Source organism: Nyctereutes procyonoides, unplaced genomic scaffold, assembly GCF_905146905.1.
Source record: "Nyctereutes procyonoides isolate TBG_1078 unplaced genomic scaffold, NYPRO_anot_genome, whole genome shotgun sequence".
NCBI classification, from domain to species: Eukaryota; Metazoa; Chordata; class Mammalia; order Carnivora; family Canidae; genus Nyctereutes; species Nyctereutes procyonoides.
Window position 1 is genome coordinate 36,523,627 of NW_026575047.1, and position 19,928 is coordinate 36,543,554.

General features: G+C 37.7%; 1 protein-coding gene across 2 annotated transcripts in view; it reads right to left on the bottom strand.

The window, feature by feature from the left end:
• The window catches only part of ADAMTSL3 (ADAMTS like 3), a 339,164-nt gene that overhangs the window by 147,348 nt on the left and 171,888 nt on the right, over positions 1 to 19,928 (bottom strand). For both annotated transcript variants that reach the window (XM_055326615.1, XM_055326614.1), the window contains exons 8-9: positions 16,863 to 16,937; positions 9,965 to 10,122 (exon numbers count right to left, since the gene is read on the bottom strand). In XM_055326615.1, the coding sequence (XP_055182590.1) occupies positions 9,965 to 10,122; positions 16,863 to 16,937 (233 nt within the window). The remainder of the gene's footprint in view (positions 1 to 9,964; positions 10,123 to 16,862; positions 16,938 to 19,928) is intronic.

Consider the following 19,928-nt stretch of genomic DNA (forward strand, 5'->3'; position numbering starts at 1 on the left):
TTTTATTTAATTTTTTAGTAGGCTATTGTTTTTAATAAAACCATTAATAATACCATGATAAAATTGACATACGAACAGTGATCAACAACAGAAGATGATGCATCATATCTTCTAATATTTGCTATGTTCTGAGCCACCAATTCAGTTTCATCAGATTTGAAAAAAATGAACATAATATAGAATATGTTCTTTGACTAAAGTGAAATTAAGCTATAAAATAATGATGAGATTACTGGAAAATTTCTACATACTTGGATAAGACACTTCTAAATATTCCATACATCAAAGAATATATCACTATGAAAATTATAATACAATTTAACTGAATGATGATGGAAAAGATTTCATATCAAAATTTGTGGAATAAGGGGATCCCTGGGTGGCTCAGTGGTTTGGCACCTGCCTTTGGCCCAGGGCACAATCCTGCAGTCCCGGGATCGAGTCCCATGTCGGGCTCCCTGCATGGAGCCTGCTTCTCTCTCCTCCTGTGTCTCTGCCTGCCCCCCCCCCCCCCCGTCTATCATAAATAAATAAATAAATCCTAAAACAAATTGTGGGATAAAATATAAGGCACACTTGGAATGAAATTCATAGACTTAAATACATGTACTATGGGAAAAAAAGGAAGAAAATAAATGACCTAAACAGTCAACTCAAAAAGTTAAAAAAGGAATAATTTATTGAATCCAGAGAAAGTGGAAGAACAGAGATAATAAAGATGAGAGTGGATATTAATGATATAGAAAGGAAACTACATTAAAATTGGTAATAAAGTCAAAATGTGTTTCTGTGAAAAGTCTAATAAAAGCAATAGCCCCCCCCCAAATGACTGATCAAGTTAAAAAGTAAGTAGGAACAATCAGTATCAAGAATGAGAAAAGGCACTCACTACAGATCCTGGAGACAATGAAGAAATAATAAAAGGATATAACAAGAAAAACCTCTGTCAACAACTTTTAAAGAATTAGTTGAAATACAGACATACCTTGGAGATACTATACGTTCCATTCTAGACCACCACAATAAAGCAAATACCACAATAAAATGAGTCAAATGAATTTTTTGGTTCCTTGGTGCATATAAAAGTTATATTATATAGCACATTAAGCATTCAGTAGCATTATGTCTAAGAAAATAATGTATGTACCTTAATTTAAAAATTTTTTGCAGAGCACCTGGCTGGCTCAGTCAGTAGAGCATGCAACTCTTGATCTCAGGGTCCTGAGTTTAAGCCCCATGTTGAATGTAGAGATTATTTAAAAATAAAAAAAATCTTAAAAAATTAAAAACTAAAAATACTTTTATTTTAAAAAAATAAGCTAAAAAAATAAGCTCAGATGGTAAGCTTTCAGCTAGATGTTGTTACTGATCACAAATCACCATCATAAAGAGAGTAATAACAAAAAAATTTGAAATATTCTGAGAATTACCAAAATGTGACACTGAGACATAAAATAAGCAAAGTCTGTTGGGTAAATGGTGTCAATAGACTTGTTCAATGCAGGATTGCCACAAACCTTTGTAAAAAATACAGTATCTACCAACTGCAATAAAATGAGGTACACCTATAGACAAAGTCCATGAAACAAAACTGACATAAAAGGAAACTAAAACTCTGAGTAGTTCTATATATTTTAAAGACCCCAAACACACACTTCTGAGAATTTCCTGCTGAGTATTTCCAAATATTTAAAGAAGACATACCACGAGTTTTATACATACTATTGCAGAGAATAAGAACTCAGAAAACACTCTAAACTTGTTTTATAAAGACAGTGTAAATTAATACCAAGACTTGACATGAATACATTACAAGAAAAAAAAAACTTCTCCTGGACATAGCTACCAAAAATATCATAAATAAAATAATTTAAAATTATACTCAGTGATACATAAAAGGATAACTTTTTATTAATAATGAAATAATAAATACTAATAAAATATAATAATGATAAAGACGAAGTGAAGTTTACTACAGGAAGATAATATGGGTTTAACACTTAGAAATCAACATAATTCAGTATACTGAAGGGAAAAAACAACCCAATATATGAAGGAAAAAACATATGATCACTCCAAAAAATGTAGAAAAAGCATTTGATAAAATTCCACATTTATTTATGACAATTGAAGCAAATTAGAAAAAGTTTCTTTCATTGGATAAAAAAGTTATCCAAAAAAAGTTTCTTTCATTAGATAACATAGTTATCAAAAATTCTTAGCAAACATTATACATGATGGGGAATTACAGGGTCCATTGCCCCTGAAATGAGAAGCATGACAAACATAGCTTCTGTCAACTAATACTCTTCAATATCATATCAAATATCCTAAGTGGTACAATGTAGCAAGAAAAATAAATAAAATATACAAGATTAGAAAAGAAGAAACAAAATTACCATATTTGTAGGTGTCATAATTGTTTATATACCTACTACAAAAGAATATATTAATTATTAGTATTAATAAGTTAATATAGTAAAAATAGAATGCCAATATACAAAAAATCAAGACTTCCATAAGTGGCAAATAAACAGAAAGTGAAAAAAAATGCCATTTATAATAACATCAAAATAACAAACTGGGAATAAATTTACAAAAAATATGACATAAACATTAAAAATTAGAAACATGAGAGAATTTTTAAATAAATGGATGGATATACCATATTTATGGATTGAAAAATTTGGTATTGGAAAGTTTTCAGGTCTCTCCAAGTTGACATATAGATTGAGTGCAATTCCCATCAAAATCCAAAAGAATGTTATAAAAATTGATAGGCATACTTAAAAGTTGCTATGGAAATGCAAAGAGTCAATAATATCAAAGATTATCTTCAAGAACAAAGTGGGAAAACTTACACTAGCAAATATCAAGACTTGCTTTAATACTAAGGTTATTAAGTTATGATGGTACTACACAGATCAATGAAACAGAATAGAGTCCAGAAACAGATCCACACACATACAGTTTGGGATTTAAGACAAATGGGGAAAGGTCTGTCTTTTCACCAAATGGCACTGGGTCAACTGAATAGTCATGTGGAAAAAGATATTGATTCTACTTCACAACGTGTGCAAAATCAACTCTGGGTGGATTATAGCTCATAATACAACAGGTAAAACAATAAGGCTTCTAGAAGAAAACACAGAATAGTTTCATGACCCTGAATGAGACAAAAATTTCCTAACACACAAATATAAATTGTCTAAACATAAAGTTAAAAGTTGATAGCTTACACTACAACAAAATTAAGAGCTTTTGTATGGCAAAACTGATTGCCCTAAATACATGTAACAGAGGGGAAAAAAGGTTGACGATAAAATGAATTAAGAATTGAGCTCTAGAAACTAAAAATACAACACCAAAATAAACCCATGTGAAGATAAAGGAAAGAAAAAATTAAAATTTATATAAATCACATACTTTTCAAACTTGGAGTTAAAAAGACAAAAATCTGGTTTTTATATGTCTCAGAGACAAATCTTTGGAGGGTCTGAATGAAACAAAAATTAGACAAGGAGCCAGTGGAAGAGACATAGTTACTTACAAGTACAGTGAGATTTTTTTTTTTAATGGTAAGGCAATACTATGATTACGTTTGAAAAGTTTGAAAGAATTAGATGAACTGGATACTTCTCTAGCAAAATACAAATTCCAAAACTGGCTTAACAATAGAACCCTAAATAAATCAATAAGCCTAAGAGGGGCTGAAATGGTTTTCTGAGTCCCACCCACTATCCCCAAAAAGAAAGAGAAGAGGAAGAAAAAGAAAGAAAAGGCATTAAACCCAGATGTTTTCCATAAAGAGATGACCTTATCGGAGCAGATGCACTTAATTGCTGACCAATATTCACTTCCCTTCCCCATCCTGCCAAAGGCTCACTTTTGTTCCGGTGCTCATGCCTCCCCCATGTGTCTTAGCTAACGCCTGATTGTCCCACGTGATCATAGTGGGCACAGCTGCCTTGCCAGGTGTGGGGCCCGAAGTGATCGTGCCTGTTGCTCACACAACTGCAGAGCATAACTGATCGGTAGTGCCCATCCCAAGTCAAGCTCGCTGTGGGCTGCTCCCACCCAGGGGGTCGGAGACTGGCCATTTCCCAGGAGACACTGTGTCATGTGATAAGATGACTCTGGCTCAGAGACTCTCCTGCAGCCTTGCTGAATTCTCTAGAACTGCTCTCCAATCTGAGATGCTCCCACCCAACTGTCCTTCCTTCCCTCTCTCCTCTGCTTGTGGTCAGATCTTCCATATAGCTGGACAGCCCTCCTGGCCTCTCTCGGCTCCATCTTGCCTGTCCCTTGTGGGCATGCTGCTCCTAAATGTCTTGCATATCTAATCCTGTCTTGGCATCTGCTTCCTGAAGAACCCAGAAGGACTAACACCCAGGGAATGGTTTAGAGCAAGCACATGACCCAAGTCTTGTCAACGAGAGGTGATAAAGGGTCTGTTGTGGAGCTCTTGAAAAAAAAATTTCCTTACTGGAAAGGTTCATAAGAAATAAAAAGTCCTATTGGGCTTCTGGACTTTGTCTTCTCTGCATGTTAGCCTTCTACTCCAAATGCAGGGCAATTATAAGCCAATTTACCTTTTTCTTTTTTTTTATTGGAGTTCAATCTGCCAACATACAGCATAACACCCAGTGCTCATCCCGCCAAGTGCCCCCCTCAGTACCCATCACCCAGTCACCCCAACCCCCTGCCCGCCAATTTACCTTTTTAGAAGCTGACATATAACACTGCATCTCTTCAGGTAATGCCCTATCAGGTGAGGTGACTCTACCTTCATCCCTCAGCTACAGAGTCATTCTACCCTCACTGTGTCAGCCCCTCCAAGCATGGCCAGCTAAGAGCACAGAGAATTTTCCAGATACCTTCCATGCCACTTGGGGGCTGAGGGAGCCTCCAGACAGCTGAACTCAATCTGTGCCTCAACTCTTCACAAACCTAAAGCCAATTTCATTCCGAGGTAGCTTGCCCAGGTTGTTGCTGATGGAAGCAGGTACTCCACAAGGCATCTTCCTCTTGGGGTTCTAGATGAAAAGTGGACCAAAAGCTCCTTTTCTGCCTTTGCTGTGAAACCTAGTTAATATTCTTCCCTGCTTCAGAGAGTGACTGCAGTCATGACATGTGTCTCTTTGCCTTGCCTCCTCCTGCCTGTGTCCTCACACATCCTTGTGGGACCCCCCTCATTATGGGGTACACTCCTGACCACAGGGTGCTGAGGACACAAAGCCCAAGGCTCCGCATGATGGGGGAATGGGCATCCCCTCTATACCGAAGAAGACACACTTAGATTTAGTCTCCAAGCTTGGCTCCTGACATTTCTAGAAGCTGAATCAATTTAGAAATAGCCTAATTTCTCTCCATAATTCTGATTCTCAAGACAAAAGTCCAAACTAAGGAAGAAGGAGGAGAAAGGGACAAAGAAGAAGGGAAGAAAAGATCTTACCTTAATAATAAAAAGTTGAACATAAATGTGTGTATTTATGGTTTACACATATAATTTAGCTGTGAATTCTGAGAACTACTAGGGCAGTATTTGAACTTTCCCTGAAAAACTCCCCTCAACAGACCACATGACAGCAAATATGGAGTGACACTTCGAAAGTCTCTGCCTCTGTGATTAGCAGCAAACTCTCAGGTTGAAGGGAATTCGGATTGAGAGGCACAATGAAATAGGTAAATTTTCTTTTCTATTAGGCATTGGTATGGGTTTAATCCTGTTCTCCCCCCACCACCACCACCCTGCCACCGCCAAGAGATATGCTCACATTTTAACCCACGGTCCCTCAGCACATGATCTTTATTAGAAGTCGGGTCATTGCAGATCCAGTCAAGGTAACTGAGGTTATTAGGGTGAGTCCAATCCACTAAGGCTGGGGTCCTTATAAAAAGAGATATTTAGACCGGCGGGCCCCAGCCAAAGACGGTGTCACGGCAGAGGGAGAAGGCCTGAGGGGGGCAGAGGGAGGCATGGAACAGACTCCCCCTCTGCCCTCAGAAGGAGCCAGTCCTGCCCACACCTTGATGGTGGACTTCCAGCCTCCAGAGCTGTGAGTATGCGACTGTCTATCATGGAAGCCAGTTGAGGGTACTTTCCTGTGGCCTCAGGAAACTGACACAGGCACCAGCCCTCAAAACTATGTCTTGCTGTGTTTTGAAATACCTGTGAATGTATACATGTAGTCACTGTCTGCAGCACATTACAAGGCGAGAATCCATTCTCTGAGATAAAGGAAAGCAGGAAGTTTCAAATCCTCACATCCCTGCCTCAGTCAGATGTGCTATTGTAACCACCCAGAAAGAAAAGAGATTGTGTAAGGACAAAACAGAACATGGACCTAGGGGAAACTGAGGCAAGACTTGCCTCACTGAACATGAGTGGGAAGAGCAATCAGAAAACATTTTCCTATCAGAAAGGGAGACAGAACATAAAGACTCCTAACTCTGGGAAACGAACTAGGGGTGGTGGAAGGGGAGGAGGGCGGGGGGTGGGGGTAATGGGTGATGGGCACTGAGGGGGACACTTGACGGGATGAGCACTGGGTGTTATTCTGTATGTTGGTAAATTGAACACCAATAAAAATTAATTTATTAAAAAAAAAAGAAAACATTTTCCTACAGATACACAAAATATCTGGCGGGGAGAAAGACAAGAGACATCTAGAACACAAAGGAAGATTTCAGACCATGAGGAAGAGGAACTTCATTCTCTCCCGTAAGATGGATATGTTGTCAAAGAGACGGAAAGCTACCAGCACCATTAAAAATAGTGAACTACGGAAAGAGATGTCTTTACCAAAGCCATTTCATTTTGTTCTCGTGGGCAAACACTTAAAATCGATATTCACAAGCCTCTACTTGCAGACCCTCCAATGCACAGGGCATTCTGCATGAAGTATTTGATTGGGACTCTCTACTGCTACCTGGTGGCAACATACACACATTTAAAAAGCCAAATAAGAATACTTCAGGGGCTCTAATGCAAAATACCATGTGCTGTGACAAAGGTCATCCATGAGAAACACATCATTCGGGAAAGGATATATAATGAGAAACCTACTGGGGGGAAAAGTGCAATTTTCAAGAATGGTCCAATCATGAAAACATAGCTTCTGAAAAAGTAGAAAAAAAATTTTTTTTGGTCTCACTGGTGCAGTGATTGATAGGCTTTACAATCTGAACAATAACCACAAACGAATCTAGCATCCCACTGATGTCTTCAGAAGTTACTCATGATGTCAGAATACAGTGTTTTTCAATGGTCTGTTTATTAAAAGTCCATGAAGTAAGGTCTTATCTAAGACCATATGAAAGAGTGTGCCTCAGTATCCCTTGGTATGCCGATGACTGTGCTACCTTGGCACTGGGTGGGCAGAGCTGGTCTCCATTCTGCATCATCAGGTTGAAGCCAGGTGTTCTGTTTTTAGACCAACTGCTCTTGGTTGATTCGAATGGATAAAGAAACAGCGAAACACATGGCTGACCATCATCAGCGACCTTATATGCACTTTTTACCTCTCACTCAAAGTACAGCCATTACTTGATTGTGTGATGAGTCGTAAACACATGAGTGGAAGTAGAGCTCCCTACCTTAGCAAGAACACAGGCTGGGGAATACTATGGTGCTCCAAGAAAAAAAGAAGAAAAAAGAAAAAAAAAAGAAAAAGTAAGTTGGAAAAGTCTATTTCCTAGAAACCCACATTATTTGGACAAGCTTATAAGTCAGGGAAAAAACAACATCAGAGTCATTCTTGCTTCATCACAGTGTCTGATTTTGCCAAATTCTCTCCCACCAAGTGCACACCACATTTGGGAAAGCAAACGGCTGTAGGCACGAAAACCAGGCTCTAGTTATGCGTGAGTCAGACAGTTGTGTGTAACACCTTCTCTGATGGATATATATTTTTGAAACCTTTCAGTTAAGAGAGATCAAAAGCTTCCCAGAGGTTGAAATTAAAGCCCAGAATTGTTTATAAAATCTGAGGAAAACAGAACCCAGAGTGGAGAAGAAAACAACACTAATTTGGACTTGAGCAAGGTGCTACTGAAATGTATCCTAGTAAGAAGTGGACATGTAATTTAGACAAGAAGGTGTAAAATAATTTTTAATTATGCAAGTGATATGTGATTGTATTCTTCTCTTTAAGAATTGTTTTAAGTATTGGAGTATTCTAAATGATCTAAGCCAAGATCACTCCCCATAGCACCTATCCCCTCTAAAAAGAAGCATTGTGTTTTCATGTTTTCAGTTTGGGGTATATCCTCTCAAATCTTAAAAAATGTATACACACACACACCTACAGAAATACACAGTTTATGTGTATGTATGTTTTTATGTATGGTATCAATAAACAATATGCTTTCCATGCTGATACTGCAACCAAACAATATCTTGAAATGGTCATCTTTGTGGCTATTCCTCCCAGTCCATCATTTTATTAACAACTCCTATGCAGAGATCTCCAAGTTGACTTGAGAAGAACTCAGGTTGTCTAAGGAGAAATGAAAAGAGCACAAGAAAAAACTATGGTGCCTGTGTGCATGTGTGCATGCGTGTGTGTGTGTGTGTGTGTGTGTTTTATTACTTGGAAACCAAATGGGAAAACCCTAAGAGAGCAAAACAAGTACAGAACATATGCCTAACAATGAGAGAACAGAAGGAAAGACGGATTACAGTTATGGCTTCCCAAAAGCCTTTTACAATGCTATTGTCCAAGAACAACACTGGGTTGATGCTTTAAGGGTCTGACACAGAAGTCACATAAGCGTCTATGAATGGCAGGTAATGTGAACGACACTCTCTCCAACTATGAACTGGCACTTGTGCCTTCAATGCTGGGAACACAACAGGGAGCAGTGTGGATGAAGGCAAATGAAACAGTGTGCCCTGATGGGAAAGCCACCGGTATCCAGCTGCCGCCAACTATTGCTACAAACAAGGGTAAGCTAGTAGTCAGATCTTCCCATTTTTAAAGAGGAGTGGGGGGCAGGGAGGGAAGCCTGGCATTTTTATGTTACAATCCTTGATTTTTAAATGTTGACCATTTAAAACTCAAAATTTCAAAGCAACAACACTGTGCCCTCAACACTTGGCTGGTCCCACCGTAGGCAGAACGTGGAGCACGGGACATGTGTCTTCAATCAGAAACATTCTTTGACAAGTTAATATACGGAACACACAGTTCTTTTTGAAGGCACTGGGTCTTTGTATAGGTAAAGCAACTCCTGGAGATCAGGGCTACTTGTTTTCCTCCATTTCCATTCAGAATGGGTCTCCAAAAAGGGATGGGACAAAACCACCCACTGAAACACCCTTTCCTTTTTTCATGTATCAGGTATTTTGAATTTTATCAGAAGAAGTATCACACTGTGTCACCTTAGAAATATATTGCCCAGTACCTTTCGTATCCTCTGAGTGAGGAAGGATGCACCCTGATTCACCCAGAGAGGGACACAGGCCCATGGTTATGCTCAAGAAGACTTCTTAGAGGAGTCCCTTATGACCATGCCCGACAAGCACGCGTAATGAGACACAACTGAGGAAATGAAGAAGGAAGGAAAGGACGAGCCTCTGTCTTCTCTGCTGTCCTCTGCAAGGAGAGAGAGAGCATGCACAGTGGCACAGCACCCGTTTCAGACGTGGAGCATTTAACCAGGGACCATTTTCACCATCTAAAGGTTTACAAGTGAATACAGTGGGAATCTACAAATGCAAAAGCAAGCTCACCCCTATAAAAGTGAAGTTTGTTTCTTAACTAGTGGGGTTAAGGAGCAGACACTAGAGAGAGAGATGAACCATTTTTTAGGAATCCACTGCCACGATGGAGAAATTAATAGTACATGCTCTGCACAGAAATAATTACTGATGACGTCCTGCTGAACAAACTCAATTTTTTAAAAATTCAAGATGTGCTGAGCTTCAGATGCAGGGCACTGACGAAGAGTCCCATCCTACCTTGAAGATGAAATCAGCCATCAGAGGTCCTGGAATCTTAAAAGTCTGCCTTTCTGAGCCCTTCTGAAATTCAACTGTGGTATTTTCTATGACAAAAACTCCTGGGCTGTTAAAGCTGTGTTCTCTTTTGCTTCCTTGAAGTGTTTTTGATTCAATAACTAAAATTTAAAAAGAGAATTTAAGTGAGAGGACTGTCTTCAAAGTATTCTATTTCAAAATATAATTCATCACAAATATCAGCATATGATATCAACACAATATCAGTATATTCACTTAGTTGACATTGACTCAGATCGGTGGAATACATATGTAAGCCTTTTAGTTGTCCACAACTAAAAATTGGTTAGGTCCAGTTAGGTCTATTCAACTCTTTGGAGCCATTTCTACAATAAGGGGAAAGAGAAAATGTCTCTTTCTTCATACTTTTTCATAATACTGCTATTACTCAAGGTAAAGACAGGTTACTCATTTCATCTAACCGAGAAGATCTTAAGCATGGTCTTTTATTTAGACAAAACTGCCATGAATTTTGAACTTGCTTTTTTAAAAACATAAACTTTTCGTATTGAAATAATCATAGATTCGCAGGAAGTTGCCGAAATAGCAGAGGTCCTATGCACTGTTTATCCAGTTTTACCCAGAGGTATGGTTACGTCTTATGTCACTAGAGTATAACATCAACAGCAGGAAATTGACATCGGGGCAAGGTGTGCATTCCTATGCCGTCTTCTATCACACATCACCATGGCCGAGATACAGAACTGTTACATCACCACAAAGATCTTTGTCCTGCATGTTACCTCTTCACATAAACTTTATATGAACAGAAGGGCTTTTAGAACTCCTACAGAAAAATGTCAACAGTTGGACCAAAATAGCATTTCTACTTTATTTAAATGATTTTTCATTCCTCACCTTTTTTCCTCCTTTCATTTGATAAATATCACTATAACTTGGTGGACCTGGTCTGAGGTTGAGAGGGGCAATTTTTGTCAATTAAAAAAAAAAGGCACAGCTAGGGGCTGGGGCATCTGCAATTTCTGACCCCAACTCTATCTCTAAGCCTTGGGTTTTCACTGTCTCATTTCTAAAATGTGAAGTCAGAGCAGACAAACTCGCAGGTCCTCTTCTGTTCTGAAACCTACACTTGATTTGCAGATATTCAGTGGTTCTTTGACCACCTTGAACAAAGGACACAACAGAACCCGAACCCTAGGAAAGGGGATAAAACATAACAAAACCATTTGGCACTGGGGGCTGCAATCTGCATGCGGTTGTGCTTGGCTGTTTTCCTTTGATTTGCCTCTGCCCCTGGAGCATCTGCAGGAATCCAAGTTCCCTAGACAGACTGTATAACAGGCATTAGGAGACATCCCTGATTATGCCTGACAGGCAGGCTGGGAACTTTTCTGGGAAAATTCAAAGGCTGGACATGAGCTCCTTGATCTGCAGGAGTCATTAGCGGTCGAAGAATACTGCTGGCTACTCTCAGGCACACAAAACCCCAACCACGTTGGCCCTGATCTCCATGACCGCAGTAGGTTTTTGGAAAGTGCGAGATTAAATTCATTTCCTAGTTCCAATGAAGATATAAAACTGAGTGTTATAAAGTGAGCTGTCAGTAAAAATGAGGTGGGAAACTAGAGATGGTAAGAAGGTCCTACCCTGAGTGGATTATCCCTCTAAAGTAGAGGAGAAGATAGAGTGAGCATTCCGGCAATATCGCAACACAGAGTGAAGCTGGACAAAATCCATCCTTGTGGAAGGCCTGTAAAACACCAAGCTTCTAGATGGAGGTTCAGCCTGAAATGAGTTTACTAAGTTCAAGTGATGTGCTGTGCTGGGGTAGTGATGGTTTCAGCACGGTGCTAGCCTTCTGGACCCCAGCGTCCGAGTGCCATCGGGCTGCAGACAGCAGGGGTATTAGAATCTGGAGAATCAGGGAGGAAGGGAAGATTAGTAGGACAGCTACCCTCTAAAACCAAAGGCCAGCATTTCTGTTAGTCTGGTCCTGGTGTTTTGTCTTTTGGTGTCAAGTCTATTCCATTGGACAGCACCCAAGACCTTTAATGGCTAGGACATGAGAACTCAAGCAGCAAAGTCAGTTGTCAAGTGCATGTGAATTATCCAAGCCACTCTTTTCCTCCACTGAACCATATGCTTATGATAAAGTGTCTTCACTGCGATTCTTTCAAAAGGCTTCCAGCTCTAAAGGTCACAAACACCATTTGCATACATAGAAGGTAGAAGGCAGGTGCTCTGACCTCTAACTGAGTCAAGAAATGGGCGAATAAAGACAGGGGAAGTGATCTTATGAGGGTAGAGTTCATTGATACAAACGACTTTGATCATTGCATTGACAAAGTAACTGTGATGGATCCCCAGGTGATATGGAGGTCAATGTAGTTTTTCAAAAGTTGTCATTTTTGCTGATGGCAAATCTGCCTCCCCTTAGTGACTATGCCTCTTAAAATAAATAACAGAATAAGGGTTTGTAAAAACCAACAATACAGATGATGCACTGACTTATAAATACACATTTTATTTTAAGTTTTGTTAATTTCTAGCATTCCACTGTATTTGACTGCAGCCCTATGTCATGCTAATATATAATTCATGGCTCGTGAGACTTGCACACACATGGTCCTTGAACTCTCAGAGCTTTCCCTTTCCCCTCTGTGGTTCTGCAGCAAGAGAGCTCATGCTGGGTGGAGCCCCAAAAAAGTCTATTAAAATACCCACCACTGTGGGAAGCACATCTCTGCTGTCCACTGCCAATTTCTTTCCCCTCTTCAGCCTTAAAATGGTAAATGGTGGGGGGGTCGCAGAGTACGGTCAAGAAAGACATAGTATGTGGCCTCGACCAGATAAAAGTAGAATCAGAAGTCAGAATCCTCCTAAATCTCCCAAATCTTCACAACTCAAGTCTATAATGGTGCCTTTAAATATTTAAAGGTCCATCCCATCTTTAAAGATGATGAAAGCTTTTGCTGCTTCTAGAGGGAAGGGTGTGTACAGAGAAGTACCAGTCCAGGCTTCCTTCAAAAGAGACAGCCTCCTGCTCACCATCCCCAAAAGGTCTCCTTACATTCTAAGGCCATAAAAGTATCATTAGGTAAATGTAAGGAATGTTCAGCACAGGTAAGTCAGTTATAAATACACCAACTTAGGCTTAGAGTGTGGTATTTTACAGCACATGGGCACATCATCCAACATCCGTGTCCTTTGGTCATTATGCATCTATGTTTATGTTTTTAGAGTTGACCCTTCGAACAACATGGATTTGAACTCTGCAGATGCACAGATACAGGGATATCCTTCCTAAATACAGTCCAGTACTGTAGATGTATTTTCTCTTCCTTATGACTTAATCAGATTCCCTTCTCTCTAGCTTACTTTATTGTAAGATTACTATATCTAATACAAATAATATAAAAAATGTGTCAACCGCTTATGTTGTCAACAAGCCTTCTGCTCAATAGCAGGCTGTTAGCAGTTAAGTTCTGGGGGGAGTCCAAAGTGTTACACATATTCTCCACTGTATAGCAGTTGGTGCCCCTAACCCCCACATTGTTCAAGGGTCAGCTGTATATGTCAATGTGTGATCATCAACAGGACTTTAGAGGACAAAACAACAACAACATAAATGATTCTTCCTATCAATAATGGAGGTTTTCAGTGTATGGCATCTTGGCTTCTCAAGTCTACTGTTAGTGAAACACATTTAACGCTGAAGTTTTGCTACAATAAAATCTCTTTTGCCGGAATCTTCTTATTGCTTCCATTTTTGAAGTTTTAGAGAAATTTGGAACTATGTAGTTGGGATAATGCTGGGTCCAGGTGTGTGACAGGACTGGAAATTGAGGATCTAAACAACTCTAGGCAAACAGATAAGACAGCCATTCCAGAAAGTGATCTTACCATTGTTGGGTATTCCCAGTGCTTCATGATATAGACTTTTGGAGGGTTGTAGTTAATACAGACCTTAAAAATGATTTATTACAGCAAAGTAACCTTTATTTCAGGAATATATCTTTGTTTCAAATAAAAAATTAAGAAAACAGTTGTATAAATCAAGAAAATAAAACCACTTCTATATTTAGGTGTTCAGAAATGTTAACTAATCCTTTGTAAATCCTTTGTAAGTGAAGCCAGTTCTATTCATCAGCAGAGAAGGGTAACTTTCAGAAACCCTCCCAGAGCCAACTGCAAGATGGTTTAGAGGAGAAATATTCCAAGCAATGGTTCTGTCACCTTTGGAGAAATGGGAATGTTTCTGAGCCTTGTTCTTGGAGCAGTGCCAGTTTTGAAATCTAAAGTTATGTTTAATATGCCAGAACATATTTGCATGTAAATGAATATTCTGCCTCCAAGTATTCATCTTTGCTTATTCTGTTTACTGTCTACTTATTCTGGTTTTGCAACTTACAAACCTATTTTTGGAGCTGAAGTTTTGGGAATTGCCATTAGCATCATGAGAAAATTAGGTCCAGTCACTGAATATTTTTTAAACATCCCTTTGATATGCCATAAAATTCACATGCCATGAAATTCACCCATTTATAACATAGTTTAACAATTTCAGTATATTCACAGAGTTGTGAAAACATCACCATGATCTAAGTTTAGAATATTTTTGTCATCCCCAAAAGAAACTATACCCACTAGCAGTCATGCCCTCATGTCCCCATCAACCCGACGTCCCCCAGCCCCAGACAACCACCAATCCACCTTCTATCTCCATAGATTCGCTTATTCTGGACATTTTATATAAATGGAATCATATGTGGCCTTTTGCAACTGGCTTCTTTCACTCAGCTTTGCGTTTTCAAGGGCCATCCATGTGGTAGCATGTGTCAGGGCTTCATTCTCTGTTATAGCTAAATAATATTCTACATATGCCACATTTTATTTATCCATCCATCAGCTGATGGACATTTGGATTATTTTTACTTCATGGTTATTATGAGTAACTCTACTATTAATATTCATCACCTTGTACTTCTGAATCCCAAACTGTATATTCCAATACAATCCTTCAAATGATTCACAAAATTTGGACCTGAATAATCTTTTACCTCTTTTCAAAAATACAGTTCACATTTACAAGGATGAAGATTTACTCTCATCAAGAGCTATAGGCTTTAAGCCATTTAAAAAAGCTTAGAAAATGTTTTGATGTTTCCTTACTAAGAAATCCTTGAATACAGTGACCATTTTAGGATTGTAAAGATTTTAGTATTTTAGTTTAAAAAAATTGGTCACACCCTTTTAATCATAATTGATAAAATAAAGTTAAGGGTTAAAAAAAAAAGACTTTCAAACAGTCATTCACCCTTATAGCTCCAATATCTTTGGATATTGGAAGCAAGATTTTCTCTTGCTTTTCTAATTGCAATAATAATATATTACAGAATTTCTTGTTTTTTCAAGATTTTAATCTACTGGGGTGCCTGGGTGGCTCAGCAGTTGAGTGTCTGCCTTCAGCTCAGGGTGTGATCCTGGGGTTCTGGGATCAGGCTCCCTGCATGGAGCCTGCTTCTCCCTCTCCCTCTGCCTCTGCCTCTGCCTCTGCCTCTCTCTCTCTCTGTCTCTCCTGAATAAATAAATAAAATCTTTTTTAAAAAAGATTTTTATCTACATTGTTGGTGATCTTAAACATTTTTACTTAAACATTTTGACATAGACTTTTCTTTTTTTTAATTTTTTTTTAAATTTTTATTCATTTATGATAGTCACACACACACACACAGAGAGAGAGAGAGAGAGAGGCAGAGACATAGGCAGAGGGAGAAGCAGGCTCCATGCACTGGGAGCCCAACGTGGGATTCGATCCCAGGTCTCCAGGATCGCACCCTGGGCCAAAGGCAGGCGCTAAACTGCTGCGCCACCCAGGGTTCCCGACATAGACTTTTCTTAAACAATATTTCTAGTTGGAATATTACTACTGAATTCAACATATGCAAATACACACACACATACATGCCCATGCATGCACACACCCACACACCCACACACACACACACTTAAAATTTACCAAAGACACAAGATGTTTGTTGCCCAGAGAAAATTGTATGAGTCAAAAATCTAGGATGATGGCTCAGGAAAAAATAAAAGGCAAACTATGTAGCACTTTGATCCAGTAGACCTTGATTTGTATAGCTTTAAAATAGTTATAAGTATTGTTTTGTACTTTTATGGAAAGAGACGGCTGAACTCAGTAAGCTTCCTCAAGGCCAGGGAGCCAGTCTTGGCAGAGACGCATTCTCCCCTGAAAGAGACTAAGAAAGTCCTGTCTCTGGCCACAAGAAGACCTTGGGAAAGAAGCAGACAAACTCTGTTATTTCCTGTTCTATTAGGTCCTAAGAGACCAAAAACAAAGAAGAGATGCCATCTGACTTTGGCCAAAGAAACAATATAGTGGCAATCTTCTATCATTTCAAACTCAATATTCTGGGAAACCAGTATTTCTTTTTGCTGCCCCTGTGCCTGAAGTTGTGATGTGCTGGCAACAAAGCTTATACTTTTCAGCTATAATCACTGATATGGTTTGGTGTTTCAAAAAAAATTTCTTTTGTCCCACACTTTTGAAATCTCTAGAAAACTCTTGAACCCTATTCTGCTCTCCACACAAAAATAGTTTATTTCCCATACAACCTGATTTCCTCTCCCATGAGGAGGTTAATCCCGAATTGATTTATTTCCAAACACTGGGGCATGAGAATAGACAAGTTCAAGGTATTGATCATTCCCTAGTGATATAGATGATTTCAGAGTGGTCAGCAAAATCCTTGAGATATTTTCCTATCTACTCATTAACACAAAGAAAGGGCTTTTTTTTTTTTGGCTAAATAAACTATCAGGAATTAAAAATATGTTAGGATTAAATTGTACTTACAAAGATGTGCTGGTCCTTTCACTGTAATTCTTACACTTCGACTTCCCAGAGGAACAGCAATTACATTTTCTTCCCCTAGGAAAGAATGCAAGGCAAATGTAAAACTTGTGCACAAAAGGCCTATCAAGATAAGTAAGTAAATAAAAACCGGAGGCATTTGCAAAGGGCTTTTTAACTACACTTCCATCTTACAGTCAAGAAATCTCTGGAAAGCACCTAGTGTTTATAAGGCATATTCATACTACTCATAATTTCATTTTAATGCATTAAAGTAAAACATTAAAGAAAAGTTTGAAATGAATGCACTGGCCTACCACCTCATCTGCCTTAATCCCTCATCCACCTGCTTTGATGGGGGTGGGTCAAAGTAGGTCCCTCAGGATGAGTCTGGCAACACCCATTCACTTAAGGCTGCTTTACCCTACATGAAGGTAGAGTTGAGTAGTTGTAACCAAGACAACATGGCTCACAAAGTCTAACCTATTTACTAACTAGTCAAGGCTCATATATAGAATTTTACTCAAGTAGTCCTTGATTTGAACATTAAGCCTGTTTCTAAATGGTATTAGCATATTATCAGTAATATGGATTACATCAAGCAGATGTTTTTGTTGGTTTAACTTATAGAGAACAATTTTTTTGGATAAATTATTGGGTGAAATTGTTGGATCAAAGGATGTTACTGTTTGCTGACTTATCTGTAAGTTTTTATTAGATGAAAATATCTGTTTACTATTGAAAATTTTAAAATGCAAATAAGCAAGAAGAGAAAATAAAACTTTCTAATCTTGCTACACAGAGATCATCACTTCTAACACATGGATAATAATTCTTTCCATATTTTCTGTTTGTTCCTAACATACATACATGCAATAAACAAAACAAGACAATGAACACTATTTAAATGTCCATCATTGTGGGAAAGATGAAACAATGATCTACCTATATTAAGAAATACTTTACTAGTGATAAAAGTAATGATAAGAAACTATAGACTTGATGTGGAAAGAAAGCTAACATATGTACTGATGAATAAAAAAGGAAGTTAAAAGATAATATATATAGGCAATTATTTCTTGGATATAACACCAAAAGCACAGGCAACAAGTGAAAAAAATAAATAAACTAGACTACATCACAAACTTTTGTGCATCACAGGATACTCAGCAGAATAAAAAAGCAACCTATGGAATGGGAGAAAATATTTACAAATCACATATCAGATAAAGGGTGAATATCCAGAACATATAAAGAACTTGTACAACTCAACAATAACAACAAACAAATGATCCAAAGTAAAAATGGGCAAAGGACTTAAACAGACATTTCTCTAAACAGAATATACAAATGGTCAATAAGTGCATAAAAACATTCTGAACATCACTAGTCTTCAGAGAAATGCAAATCAAAAACATAATAATGAGATCCTATTTCACATCCATTAGGCTAGCCATTATTAAAAAAAAAAAAACAACAGAAAATAATCCTCAGAATGAGGAAAAATTGGAATGCTGTGAACCACTGGTGAGAATATATAAAATTGTTCAGCCACTATGGAAAACAGTTCCTCAAAATATTATATACAGAATTACCATATGATTCATCAATTCCACATCTGAGTTTATACCCAAAAGAATTGAAAGCAGGGATTCAAACAGATATTTGTACACCCGTGTTCAAAGCATTATTTACAATAGTCGAAAGGTGGAAGCAACCCAAGTGTCAATCAACAGAGTGGAAAGCTATTATGTGGTACATACATACAATGGAATATTATTAAGCTGTAAAAAGGGACAATTCTGAGACACGCTATATAACATGGACGAACCATGAAGATGTTATGCTAAGTGAAATAAGTCCATCACAAAAGGATAAATACTGTATAATTCCATTTGTATGAGTAGTAAAGTTCACAGAGACACAAAGTAGAACAGTGATAGAGGTAGGAGACAATGGAGAGTTCTTGTTTGTTTAGTTGGTATCGACTTTCAGTTTTACAAGACAAAAAAAGCTAGAGACAGATTGTGGTAATGGTTGTATACCAATGTGAATGTATTTAATGCTACTGAACTTAAAAATTATTAACATGGTAAATTGTATGTTATGTATATTTTACCACATTAAAAATGCATGAGGTATAAACTCATTGTGAAGTACGTGTTTAAGTATTGCATTTTCATTTATGTTATCTATAGCAATATATACAATATATAATACATCATATTGTGTGTAAATGCATAGAATAACAGTGTATACACATAATATGAAAATGCATAGCACTGTGCAAGTACATGTTAGTAAATAACAGACTGCAATTTTAATTTTTTAATTTTTTAAATTCATGGAAGAGTTTTCACTAAGCCTTTGACACTGGTTACCTCTAGGGAAAGAAATGAAAGTTCCAGGAATGAGTGAAGAAGAACATAGTTCTATATTTTTAGTTTTGTATAGTGACAATGTAGTGATGAGTTACTTTTCAAATGCAGTATTAAAAAGCTAAAAACATTTTTTACAAAAAAAAAGATAGAAAGTGAAAAAAAAGGACCAGGGCCCAGAAGTTTTACTGGGAGAGTTTGCAAAACCTCAAGTAAACAGGTAAGTGCATAAAAAGAAGACTGAAAGGTCCTTGTTAATGTAACTAAAATAATTCAGATACTCAAACCAAACATAGCACAAAAATAAACACATGAACCACATCTTAATTATGACTATGGATGTATAAAAACAATAAATAAAATAAAAGCAAATTAATTCCAGAATTCTATCATAAGAATTATACATCATGAGGAAACAGAATATATCCTAAAAATGAATTACTGACTTAACATAAAACTTATTAATGTAACTGGTTATATCAACATATCAAAGAAGGTGCACATCATGATCATTTAAATGAATATAAAAATGTGTCTGATATAATTCAGCATATGATAAGATTCCTATTAAAGCTAGGGATACAATAGAAAGAAATATCCTCAATTTGATAAAGAATCAAAAGCCATGAGCAGATTTTATGGTGAAACATCAGAATTACTTGCATCATAGTAATAAAACAAGGATTATTAC